Raw genomic sequence first — 14066 nt, 5'->3', positions numbered from 1 at the left:
AGTAACATTGATAATAAGCTTACAAGATTCATTTGTACAGGTGTCTAAAACATATTTAATTTTTAATCTTTACAACTGGCAGCTATTAAGAACAACTGCCGGCACCAAAATTTATCAAAAATAAATAAAAGTTAATGCAGTTTAATTTTATATTCTTCTTTGCTGTTTAACATTCAAAAGCTTCGCTACTTATAGATATTGTCATACTTGTTTTTAAACTAAACAAATATGTAAATTAGATAAATATATTATATTAGATATTTATATTTGAATAACATTATATTTCTTGACAATATCTCTTCTAACAAATAAATCATTTTGCCTTCTTTTTGTTTTCGGGTTAAAATCTTTTCTGTGACTAAACCTATATATGCAAAGAAAGATGAATAATAATAAGTTAAAAAGTAATGTCTTGGAAATCCTTAATTAACTTTGTTAATTTAAAGCTAAAAAAGGAGACATTTATCATTTTTATCAAATAATAATATAATGTTGAGAAATTGTTAAACTGTGTTTTTGGGGGTGGATGGAAGAATAAGCCACATAGATTAAACATCTAGAAAATAAAGTACCTATCATATCCAAGTTTATCCATAAATTCAACGATTTTTTCTGGTGATGAATCTAAAATGACAAAATAAAACATTATCTAGGTTAGTTCGTCAAAAACACACAATTGCAATTTTCGTTTAAGATCGTTATTAAAACTGTCCATGATATAAGTAGCAAAATTTCATCAAAATTTTGGAGTCTTATTGAACTAAAGCATGAAATTAGGTGTGTAAATTGTTTATGTTTGAAAATAAATACCAAAAATAGCAAAATAAAACCCAAGAAGAAAATATTCTCCTTACAATATACCTAAAAACAGCCTTAATCTGACACTATGTATAAAAACCTTAACACAAAATTATTTTAATAAGGATTTTTTCATAAAGGTCCCACCCAAGTATTAAAAAGTATAAAAAAATACTTTATCTTAGTCAAAATAACTTAGTTAAAATTATCAATACCTTTTTGAAATAAACCAGCAAGATCTGTTTCAATATCAAGTACTTCAATATCAACTTTATCCCACGGAATACTTTTAAGTACTGCCAGTTCGAATCCCTCAATATCCAGGACAAACAGGTTGACAGTGGGGTTTCCAACAGCAAGAAGTAGAGAGTACAGTGGGTAGCATTGTAACTAAAGGAAAATTAAGCACATTAGAAAAATTGTATAATAAAAGAATGTTTTAGAAAAAGTATTCTTAAATTGAATGAATAACAGAGGTACTAATCAGTAAAAATAACTCAAGAATATTAATTTCCAATGTATACAATATTCAGGGCCAATATTGTCCTTATTAATTTCAAACTTAACCCATTAATGACAATAGGGTCTTAAACGACGCACAAATTCAAACCTATACTATCACTCTATTTTTTTATGCTGTCCTTTTTAAATGTTTGTAAATAACTGAATAGAGCTTCAAGTTTTGGCCTCTACATTGCTTGGGCTCTCACTTAATTCGATGACCAGATGAAATCATATTTTCATGGCAGAGGTGGAAAAAATAGGAAAATATTTCCACACCAGGTCTAACTTTTTTCTATTAAAGAATTAAAACATACTTATTCATAATTAATTATAGCATTTATTATATATTTTTAGTTTCTGCTAAGTTTTCTTTAATTTTAGTTAGTTTACATACTTTTTTTTGATAATTTGTTGTGCGTCGTATTCGACGCATTCGGACTAATCATTTTAGCCATTGCGTCCTTTTTGACCTTATAGGACTAATCATGTTTAGATTTTACTGTATAATCTCCTTAAATCTGCTAGTTGCTTCGCCCCTAACCTCTAGGGCGGATGGAGGATGTCAGGAAAATAGCATAAAACCATCCCAAGATATTTATAAAGCTTCCCTGATAAGTAAAACCAATTCAGACCTTCAATTTCTATAATCTTTGGCTTGAGACAAAAAACCTTACTACTTTATAGTATGGAATACAATACAAGCAGCGGCTACGCCCCTAGAGGCATCTAGGGGACCTTAGGTTGCGGGAGGAGTCAATTCCCCTCTTTCAATTACAATTTTTTAAAGAAAATTTTAAAAAAAAATTATTTTTAATTTATTTTCTAGGGGTGATTTCTCTTGGGATAGTGGTGGTACCCTCCTTCAAAATAGTTATAAACCTTACCAGGACCTAGTAGAAGCTACCATGTAACGGAGCACCATATAGGTTCAGTGGTTAGCAAGGTCCTTTGGTAAACACACAAAGACATACAATAACCTGTTACTTTATCTTAAGGATATAAAAATAGTAGCGCAGATAATCTACAACTAGGGTCTGTCTGTACGTCCACCTGTCTGTATTTCCATAATTGCATCCAAATAAATAATAGCTACCTTACAACTAGGGAATGTATGTATGTCTGTCTATATATCAAAATTACAGCCAATTAAAGACTGTAAATATGTTTATACTTCTGTAATTTTTATTGCAGCCTAGCTGTTAAGGGATTCATAAAAATAGCGCAGATACTCTACAATTATGGTCTGTCTGTATATACGTCCTTCTGTATATATACAATTGCATCCAAATAATTAACAACTACTCTACAACTAAGAAATGTATTTGTTAGGGATCTGAAGTAATAAGTCAATGACCGATAAAATGATGTACTTACTCAGGGCTATTATACCATAAAATCTTTCTGTAGATTACATTAAGTGGTTAAAACATTTGGACACTTAACTTAATAAACCAACCAATCAAAATACAAAACAATTCCCCAAAGTTGGCAAGACAACAAATAAGAAAAAGATATTATAATACTTTGGGGACTAACAGGGGCTGGGGGGGGGGGGAGGGGGGCGAGGGTTTGTCATGTATTGGGTTGTTCAATATAATTGTCGACAAAATCATATTTCTTAGCTAAAGCATTGTAATAGAGTGAAAGGATATCTCTCTGTGTATCTGCTTAACTGATATGCTTCTTTTTTTATTTTGTAGCTTTTCATAGGTCCTGGGAAGGTTTATAACTATTTTTGGGGAGGTTACCTCCACCCTCCAAAGAGAAATAGCCCCTTAAAAAAGACCCCCCAACACAAGAAAAATAATAAATAGAATAAACTAAATGAAATTAATTCTTTTTAAATCTAAAATAAAAAACATTGTTGTTAAATTCAATGACCCTAAAGGCCTCTAGGGGCGTAGCCACTGGTATCAAATAATTATATTCTAAATTGTTTTATACAGACGAATGGACGTACAGACAGACACTGATTGTAGAGTATCTGTGTGATGTATCCTTATAAAAAAGTAACAGGATATAGATTCTACATGTGTCTGTGTGTAATAAGGGATCTCACTAACCACTGAACCGATATGGTTCTCCTTTACATGGTAGCTTCTCATAAACCTGGTAAGGTTTATAATTATTTTGGGGGAAAGTAACACCACCCTCCAAAGAGAAATCGCCCCTTAATAAAGACCCCCCAAAGAGAAATCGCCAACACAAGAAAAAATAGAATTAAGATAGCCTGATATCTAGTTGCCGAATGTGTACGCAGTTTCCTGAGTGTTTCCTCATCCTAGCTCAATATTTACTACTAGCTACAAATCTTCAAACTTCCCTTAAAAAAATCAAAATTTGAATGTGTAAACGATTTATACAATATACATTATAAATTTGAATTTTTTAAATTTTGATTTTTTTTTTTTGAAGTTTGAAGCTTTTTTAGCTAGTAGTAAATATTGAGCTAGGATGAGGAAACACTCAGGAAACTGCGTACACATTCGGCAACTAGATATCAGGCTATCAGAATTAACTTAATTAAATTAATTCTCTTTAAATCTAAAATAAAAATATTGTTGTTGAATTCAATGACCTCTCCCCATCTCAAATGCCCCTAAAGGCCTCTAGGGGCGTAGCCATTAGTAGCAAATAATTATATTCTGAATTGTTTTATACAGATGAATGGACGTACAGACAGACACTGATTGTAAAGTATCTGTGTTATGTACATCCTTATAATAAAGTAACAGGATATACATTCTATATATATGTGTCTGTGTGTACTAAGGGATCTCACTAACCACTGAACCGATATGGTTCTCCATTACATGGTAGCTTCTCATAGGACCTGGTAAGGTTTATAACTATTTTGGGGGAGAGTACCACAACCACCCTAGGAGAAATCACCCCTAGAAAATAATAAACCCCTCTCAAAATTTTTTTTACATTTTTCTCTAAAAACTGTAATTAAAAGAGGGGGTTTGACTCCCCCCCAACCCAAGGGTCCCTTAATGCCTCTAGGGGCGTAGCCGCTGCTAGTATAGTGTTCCATACTATAAAGTAGTAAGGTTTTTATCTGAAGCTAAAGATTATAGAAATTTCGGGTCTGAATTGGTTTTACTTATCAGGAAAGCTTTATAAATATCTTGGGATGGTTTTATGCTATTTTTCTGACATTCCCCACCCACCCTAGAGGTTAGGGGCGAAGCAACTAATAGATTATACAGTAAAAGCCTAAGATGATTAGTCCGATATGGTACATAATAGACGCATGGGAAAAATGATTAGTCCGAATGCGTCGGAAACGACGCAAAAAAAAAACTTCTTTGGTATGCCACAAATCAAAAAATCTAAAAATACAAATGTCTTACAATCCCTTAAGGAAGCTGTGTTTAAAATTTCAAGTGATTCTGACGACAGGGGGGAAGTTCGGCACTAATGGGTTAAATTTAGAAATACCTCTATCTCTAGCTCAGCTTCTTTTGTGTTGATTGAAAACGATGGACTTGTCCTGTAAAAAAGTATTTATAAAAAATAGGTTTATTTACAAAAAAAAGAGATATGTAAAATATATCTTCATTTACATGTTCATATTTACTTATATTTACAAATAAAAAGCTTCAAAGCAAACGATTTACATGTTGAAAAATAATAGTAAAATAGAAAAAATTACTTGAATCCTATCTGCTTTTTATCATCGTACCACAAACTACCTCCACTAAAATCGTAATAAGATAAATATTTTAATCATGGGCTCTGCAACTGCACATTAAAGGAAGCCTGCAAGAAATGAACCGCTTTGACTGGCATCCTAACCTCATGCCAAACATAAGCTTATAATTTTGCTTCTAGCTTTAAAATTTTTATCATCAGTGCTGAAAAACTTTCAAAATTGTCATCTACCTCAAATGTCATTTTTAATGTCTATAACTGTTTAGTTATTGAACCTGAAGGTTTTAAGTTTAGGGCATTGGGTCTACTTGTGGCAGTCTTTTAGCAATTAGAGCGGTGTATTATATCTTGCAGGCTTACTTCAAACCAAGAGTTCAGTTTTAATAGAAATGGTTGCATTATTACAGATTAATGAAACAATGTTTTAAAAAAGGTGGTTTGTCTGTACATTTTTACTTTATTGCTGTTATGTCTTAACATGTAAGTTTTTCTAATAAAGGTAGACAACTAACAAATATAAAGGGTGTTTAAAAAAAATCGCTTCACTCTTTTCAATATAAACCCTACAGTTTTGGTCAAAAACTAACAAAAAATGACCCAAATCATGTCCAAGCAATGATAATGAGAAAACACTATTTAATTTTGATTTCTACTCACCATTTCTGAGCACTACAGCTCGAGTCCTAGCCCTTGTGGAAATTTTTCCCTACGTGGAGAGTGCATATTTTATTACCAATTAAGACAGTTTTGTCTTTTTTTAAAAATAATAAACTGTCTAAAGTACTTGTAGATAGACCCCATAATGTTTAGAGTTTTTGATGGGGCATGTAAAGACCTTTCTGTAGACGCCTTAACCAGATTTCTGACTCAATCCTTGCCAATTTGGCATCAAAAAGACAGACCAATCAAACATTGAGACATGACTGATCTGTCTTTAAAAAAAAGAACAAACTGTTATAAGTACGTAAAATCTTGTAAATAGAACCAATAATGTTTAGAATTTGTAATGGGAAATATAAATATCTTTCTATAGACACCTTAATCAGGTTTCTAAAACAATCTAAGCCATTTTGACATCAAAAAGAATATCTGTCAAACATCAAGAACTAGAGAGACTTGTCATGTCTAAATGTTTGATGGGTCTGTCTTTTTTATGTCAAATTGGCTAGGATTGAGTTAGAAACCTAATTAAGGTGTCTATAGAAAGGTCTTTACATGCTCCATTAAAGATTCTAAACATTTTGGGGTCTATCTACAAGATTTTAAGTACTTATGACGATTTGTTGTATTCTAATCTCCATGTAAGGAAAAATTCTCCACAAGGGCTAGGACTCGAGCTGCAGTGTACAGGAGATGTGAGTAGAAATCAAAATTCAATAGTGTTTTCTAATTGTCATTGCTTGGACATGATTTGGATCAATTTTTGTTAGTTTTTGACTAAAACTGTAGGGTTTATATTGAAATGAGTGAAGCGATTGCTTTTTTTAAACACCCTTTAACTAGTGACTTAGCTCTTAGCATCTAGTGACTCTGTTTTCCAAAGAGAAAAAATGCAGACTGAAATAGTAGCAGAATGAAATTTAAATAAAAGGTATTGTTACAGATAAATAGATTCTTACTTCATATCAAAGCTGGAATAGTATGGTTGCTCTTTAATTCCAATACATGTATTGATTAGAAATGCTTGTCTGTTTACCTGAAGTAAAGGACAATAATTTGTATTTAATATTGAAATGAATTAACAAAGTGATATCCTAAACTACTAAATTGTGCTATGGCAAGCCCTCACCATTAAAAAAAATTAATTCAGGATGATGAAGTCAAATAAACTGGAGAGCTCCACAAACATAGTTTTTTTTTAACACTTACTGTTTTACAAACACTATAAGCTTCTGGTATTGGTTCCACAAGAATACCTGAAAGTGAAACATAGAATTTCTTAGATTTTTATACTTTAAAGTCCATGTGTCATCCCTTCCTCCCAAAATAACTTTTTAAAAAATGCATATTGGAGGAGCAATTTTTAGCAGCGTTCAACAGTTTTCAGATAAACAAAATTTATTGTCAGTTAAACACAAGATTTTTTATAAAAAGTATAGCCTTATTATAAAAAATGTCAATTTTACAAGGGATATATTGTAATATATCTAAAAAATAATAAATATCTATGCAAAAAAAATTTTCATTGAATATTTTAAAAATCATTTCAGCTTTTCATTTCAAAACCCTACCTGTCCATCCATATTTATTCTCAAATGGAAAAGTAACTGAATTAGTTTGACAGTCAAATGCACCAGCTTCAATAAAGAATCCATTCTAGAATATATTAAAATGTTAATTTTTATGTGTGTTTAATACAGACAATTATGTAAAAGCCTGTGAACTGTCTTCTAATTTTCTTGCTGAAAATTCAGTGCGTTAAAAAGAATTTAATAAATAAATCTTACCGTTTTATTTTTAAAAATCATGTCTCTAATATCTATGGCTTGTGAAGGATTAACAAATTCTAAATATAAAGAATGCATTTTTTTACTGTACATACAAACTGTATTAATTAGCAAAGCTTCTCTTTCAATTGAGAGTTGGTTGATCCAATTTCTAAGTAACTATATATTTGTTTAAAGCAAGGTATATGTTAAAAGTAGGCTTATCCGTAAAGAAAGATAGAAAACTATGTCAAAAAGTTTACTTCTAGCTATAGAAGACGATTAACTGCACATTTATATGCTCCGAAAAAATCATGGCTTTAGTAAACATCAGCGGAAAATGCCGTTTTTTAAAGAAATCGAGAGCCTGCTTCGTCTCATCTTTGAGATATTGTGAATCTGATTATGTTATGGTTTGATAATAAGAATGAGAATTTATTCGTGCACAAAAAATTTTTATCCCAACAGTGCTAAAATGTATTGAATTCTAATGGGCTAAAGATAATCTAACCTAATCATACCTGGATCCTCATTAACTGTATAATAAAGGTCTGCTTTGTTAGGATGCACCATTAGATCATCCTTTAAGACTTCTAAACACGAGACAGTTATAGCTTTTGATCATAATACAAATGACACATGCAGATGCTTGCCTGTAGATGCAAATGGCGGTAAGAATAACTTAATAATTTTGATACTAAACCATAAAGAAAACTTAATCTTTTCCTAAAAAATGTCATTCTAACCTTAAACCTAAAAAATTCTGTTTATGATTTAACCATACACAAAAAGTCTAAATCCCTACTTTGCTTTTTGGGAAGTAGTCAATCTCGTTTTTACTTCTTTTTTTTTCAAATTAGCTGTTCTTGTGTGATTTAAGATGTATACTTACTTGTTAAGTGAGAGTTATTAGAATCAAGGCAATTCAAAAGTGGCCTAAAAAAAGAGGTATTCATTTGGCTTAAACAACAACTATTACATCAAATAGAAGAACATTTTTTTGAAATGATAAATAATAAAGAAAAGAGTATATAAGATATCATGCAAAATTTTACTGTATTTTAGCAATGTGGTTCTCTTTTACAGTGCAGTTTCTCATAGGTTTTAGAATGTTTTATATCTATTTTTGGGAGGGTACCACCATCCTCCAAAGAGAAATCGCATCTAGCGGCGAAAAATTATTTTACATACATCTAGGGGCCATTTGGGGTGTATCTGCTAGTATTTATTTCAGTTATTATTTTATCATCACTCTGAACAGTATTAGGAAGCATTATTTACCTATGAATATACTTGAATGTATATGTTTCAACTACATCTCCTTTAAGCCAGGCAAACTGTTTTTCCATATTAAGCTAAATATTTGTTAAAGTTAATTTTGTAATGGACTTATAAGATCAAATGAGGGACAACATATTTAATGGTTAACATTCCAAAAAAGATAGGTAGATAATAATTATTATATGATATACAAAGTAGAAAAAAACCGCTTAAAGTTCCTTAATATATAACACACGTTAAGAAAAATCTAAATCTATCTCTTTTTCTTTCTGGGATGAGGTGTTTGGTCAAATGAATTATCTTTAATCTAATGAAGTCACCCTTTGTTGACAGGTATCTAAAGGGATAAGACAATGACCCATAAATTGTTGAACAACCCCAATCATAATACCCAAAATAACCCCTTCTGTCGATTAAAATTAGTGATTGAAACATTTGGACACTCAACTCAAAGAACCAGAAAATAAATATTCAAATAGTCTCATTTCTTAAGATAAAGCATTTCTTGGGTAAATTATATTGTGTAAAGAAAGATTTTTATCCTAGAAAATTACGTGAAGCACAAGTCAAAACCTATAATAAGTTAGCTAGGAATAGTTCAATTCTTTAGGATAAAGTTAGGTTTTCTAGAAATTATATCCTAGAAAAAATCCGTTGCTTGTATAACTTCAAACAAAAAACTAAACAAAATTGTTTGTCTGCTATGGAATCTCTTTTTAAGTTTGACGAATTTTGGGATCAGACGAGCCATTTATGTAGTTTAAAGAAGTAAGAAATTAGATTTTCTTCTTTACACCAGTCTTAACTTGTCCCAGGTATGAAAATATATACCTGAAAATCATTAATATCAAAATCATCTTTGTTAAGCTCTCCCTGAAAACAAAATAATATAGCTATATGTTAAATGTCAGGTTTTCATTTATAGGGATGAGATACAAAGAAAGATTGCAAGGATTGGATCATTTAACGGAAACGAAGATGCGGGTTTCGTCATATTTTCACAGTAGCTTTTTTTCATATTTCTAGCCCCTGCATGGCCTTTTTTCTAACCCTGCAGGGCAATCAATAAAATTTACCTAACCTAAAGTAAATAATATTTCAAAAACTACTGTGAAAATACGACAAAACCCACAACTTCGTTTCCATTACATGACCCCAAGGATTATTACTCTCAAAATTATACACACATACATTATAACCACAAAATTGCATAGAAGATGCTCTACTTTTATAAAATAATAAATAAGTAAAAGCCAACAGAGATGTATTGGGTGGATTCAAATATTAATATTCTGTTTTGCAATAGAAACAAATTATCTATCTAAATAATGTAAAAAAAAAAACGCCTTGATCTTACGTTTTACCAATAAATATACATTTCTAATAAAATTAGCATTGTTGGGATTTAATGTAACTAATAGATATAACAATTTTTTAAAAAAGACCATTTAAAGTTACCAGGTTGCTCCAATTTCAAAATAATTCTAATGCCCTTTTAAAGATTTTTTTTACTTTATTAAAGCCTAATACAAAAATATACATATTTCAACTACTCCTTTTGGTATTTTTTTGGCAAAAAAGGTTGATTGAACTGGTCCAGTAGCTATTTGTACTAAAGTATTTATTGGACAAGTTACTTTTTTTGCCCGTCTCTTGACCAACAAGGATACGCTTACCTTTACAATTTTTCTAACAATATCACAGTCAACTCCATAGTTGTTCCATGTTCCATTCTCTAAAACATATGTATTGTATAAGTGCTAGTAAATCGGATCATCTGCAGTTCATGGTGAAATATTCCTGGTAACGAATATTTCCAAAAATCTATGAATTTTTAAAGGCTGCCAAATGGCTGAACGTACAGATCATGCCCGCACACTGTTTTAAGCGGCATAAGAAGGCCTACAATTAATCTGGAATAGCCATAAATTAATAATGCATATTTAACTCGCAGTGCAGAGAAATGCGCAAAAAAGACCTATTTTACGCGTTTTTTCTTCAGTGATTTTCAATGGATCTTGGCTATTCCAGATAATTTGTAGGCCTTCTTATGCCGCTTAAAATGGTGTGTGGGTATGATCTGTACGTTCAGCCGTTTGGCAGCTAGCAGCCTTTAAAATTCATAGATTTTTGGAATTTTTGTTACCAGGAATATTTACCGTGAACTGCAGTTGATCCAGTAAAACAATGGTAAAGCTTTCTTGTCAACCAGGGTAATTTGCTTATATGTCAGTAATTTTCATGTCATGTTTGATAAAATGCTTTAATAGTTATTTATCGCATCGAATTATTATAGACAGCTTTCCACGGATGTTAAAACAAACATTTGAATGATTAAAACCATTTATTGTTAGACTCAAGGAGTTAAACTGCCTGGGCTAATAAAACAATTCTTAATTTTATGTTAAAATTGAGAAAAGCAAGTAATGACATTATGACGCCCAGGGGGGGGGGGGGGAGTAGAGTAATAACCACTGGTGCCACTTTGCAAAGCCATTGATTTAAACAAAAAAAAATTCTATTTCTCACACAAAAATATAAAAAGTGGGTTGGGTCAAAAACCTATTAAAATTTTCTATATCTTGTAAATCCTAAAATGACAGATTTTATAACTTCAAAACTGTAATTGTAACTATGCTACACCAAAGAGAAAGTGACATGACTTTTAATTTTCCCATATATGTATGAAACACTCACCTCTAGAATTTTGAGAATTTTGAATTAAAACAAAGCTAAATGAAGCTATACATAATATTATTAAAATAGTTTTGACATGATGTAGATTCACTCGTATTTCTCCTTTTTTTAACAATAGATAAATTTCACAAAGCTTTTCTTTTATTGCCATTTTGTAACTAAGGCCTATGACATGCAAATAATACTGAAGAAAGTTTTTACGTTTAATAAAAAATCTTGTACTTAAAATTTCTCTTATAATTGGGAACGAAAAGTTTACAGTGTCCTTATTTATAAAGAAGGAAAAAGGGTTGTTTTTACAAAACTGCTCATTATTTTGTTATTATTAAGGTAAGTTATTCAATAAAATTACAATCTAATGTTTCAAACAAAGGCAATAAAATTTTATATTTTTTTACGTTACTAATCTTTAACTCAGTTAAGATATTTTTGCGTTTGTATAAAAACTCCCATAGGTAAACAAGGTGATCATCTAAATCGCAATGAGAAATAGTTTAAGTGCACGCATGCATGGCTTCGAAACCGGTGAACATCAACTGGATTAGAACCGGTTCTGAGTCATACTGAAAAATCATGTATAGCACCGTATTAAAGACAATTTTCCAGGAATATTAAAATAAAAATCACAAAATTGATTACAGTTTTGTTAACCCTGAGGGACCGGGCTAACATTACAACTATTATTAATAATATGATTGGAAATTTATGGAAAATTGTCTGTTATACGATTCTATACATCAATTTACTACGAACCGGTTCTAATCCAGCGGACTTTCGAAGCCATACTGGATTATTATTTAGTTGGTATTTTGATACATTATTGTTTTAAGAGTAAATGCTCTTTTACTCAAAATTCAACATTTCTAAATTCTAAATAATAAAGTAATAATAATGCTATGCTGATATTGCTCTCCTTTGCATTGAAGTTTCTTATAGGTATGGGAAAGGTTTGATCTCTTTTGATTAAAAAAAAATTTATTAACATACATTTAAGTTAGAGGGGCGATAACTCCCCTCCTCCTCTAAATTTGTATAAAGATCCACTTATGTTTCCAAAAGCAGCCACTTAGTAACTTAAATGCGGGAAAGGTGTGGTTAAATGACATGTGCTTATGTCATATATTCTGCCACTCTATTAAAGATAACCAAAACCAAATAATTGATTTGTTGACCTGTCAAGCAACTATGTTTCACACTACTGAAAACCAGGGATAAGGGAAAGCACAATGGGCGTAATATTTATATCCCTCCTAAATTTCTTACTGGTAAAATGTACCTTTTGTTGCTTTGACATTCAGAAGTATTATATATTGCATCGTAGTAAAGACAGCTTTACGCGGATAATAAAATGAAAAATTATAAGATAAATTTCAGTGTTGTAAGCCTCGAGGGGCAACAAAACTGGTATTATCATTACAGTTTTTATTTTATTATTCATAGAAATTGGTCAATGATAAGATACGATTAATGATTTTTCAGTACGGCTCAGAATTGGTCTTTGTTTCTGCGGATATTAATCGGTTTCGAAGCCACTTTGGAATTTACTTTATCCCTGGCTCCCTGACTGAATATAAAACTTAAAACTGTTTTATGCAGAAATGGAATTATTATTACATGGCCGGATCTTATACCAGATTTTCAAGTTCAGTAATAAAGGAAAACTTGCAGCCCTACTACCCCAAAAAATATCTCCCTGCTGGATGATGAACAATAAACAAGCTAAATTGACGATAATTTCTCCGTTGTCAAAATATCCATTAACGTAGATAGCTATAAAACTTACACTTTTTTGCTCATTACACATTACCGTCCCAAAAATAGTTCAGGATCAATCTATAAGTTTTTAGTATAACCTAAGTTATATATGTATTTACTTACTACAGCACTAAATAATTATAAACCACGCGTGGCTTCGCCTCTAGCTTATAGAGCTATTAACGAGATCTTTTGGGACATACTAACGAACAAACCTATAATTATAACTATCTCTTAGAGGTAGTAGAAGAGAAATTAAGATCCTGGAGTTTAAAATCACAAAACCTTTCACTTAATTTCGATGTATATAAAAACTGTTTCATTAAAATAAGTAAAAAATTATCTAAACTATCAGACAGAGCTCTTTTAAATTTGTATTCCTTTTTTAATATCATTTTTATACACACATACGCAAAAATAATTGAATTAATTGTTAGATACAGTGACTATGCATTAACAGAAAAAAAGATATCTAGAGACACACTCTCAAACAGCCAATGGGAAAGAAGTTGAGGACCAACCCGATCATACTATTGGTTAAAAAGTGTACAGATTTTATTCTTTCGCATAATAAGTCATAGTTAAATATCTGAATTTCTTAGGATATACTATCTTTATGGAAATTATAATCTGAAAGAATCGTGTATAATATAACAGACATAAAAAAGTTGTTTTTCCTTTTTAAGTTTGATGAATTTTTGGGTCAGATGGAGCATCTAGAAATAACATATCTAATAATAACAGTTATAATTTCTGGTTGTACAAACACTTCCGCAGACTACATTGCAGTATAAAAGCAACAGATTCCCAAATTGATATCTTTGTCTCTCTCTCAAAATTAGATATCACTCTCAGTTGTTTGTTTTGTGTCTTTTGCATAGGGAATCTTTATGATATTTCAATTTGGTGTTACTGTACGCAAAAGATAACTCATATCGTTACTTTAGA

General features: G+C 30.9%; 1 protein-coding gene across 1 annotated transcript; it reads right to left on the bottom strand.

The window, feature by feature from the left end:
* Positions 1–231: 231 nt before the first annotated feature.
* LOC145324236 (uncharacterized) lies at positions 232–11543 on the bottom strand. The gene is made up of 15 exons (XM_080166857.1): positions 11364–11543; positions 10343–10401; positions 9498–9539; positions 8667–8740; positions 8278–8321; positions 7907–7978; positions 7407–7465; positions 7191–7275; positions 6829–6875; positions 6579–6655; positions 4961–5005; positions 4747–4798; positions 1014–1188; positions 573–624; positions 232–364 (listed from the first exon to the last, which is right to left on the bottom strand). Exons 1-15 carry the CDS (start codon positions 11512–11514, stop codon positions 262–264), a joined length of 1137 nt encoding a protein of 378 aa, XP_080022983.1. The 5' UTR covers positions 11515–11543; the 3' UTR covers positions 232–261.
* Positions 11544–14066: the final 2523 nt, after the last annotated feature.

This window comes from Acartia tonsa, chromosome 7 (genome assembly GCF_053477335.1).
Source record: "Acartia tonsa isolate MP-2025a chromosome 7, ASM5347733v1, whole genome shotgun sequence".
Taxonomy (NCBI): domain Eukaryota; kingdom Metazoa; phylum Arthropoda; class Copepoda; order Calanoida; family Acartiidae; genus Acartia; species Acartia tonsa.
Note: the sequence above shows the minus strand (reverse complement) of the source record. Positions and strands in the feature narration are given on the sequence as shown.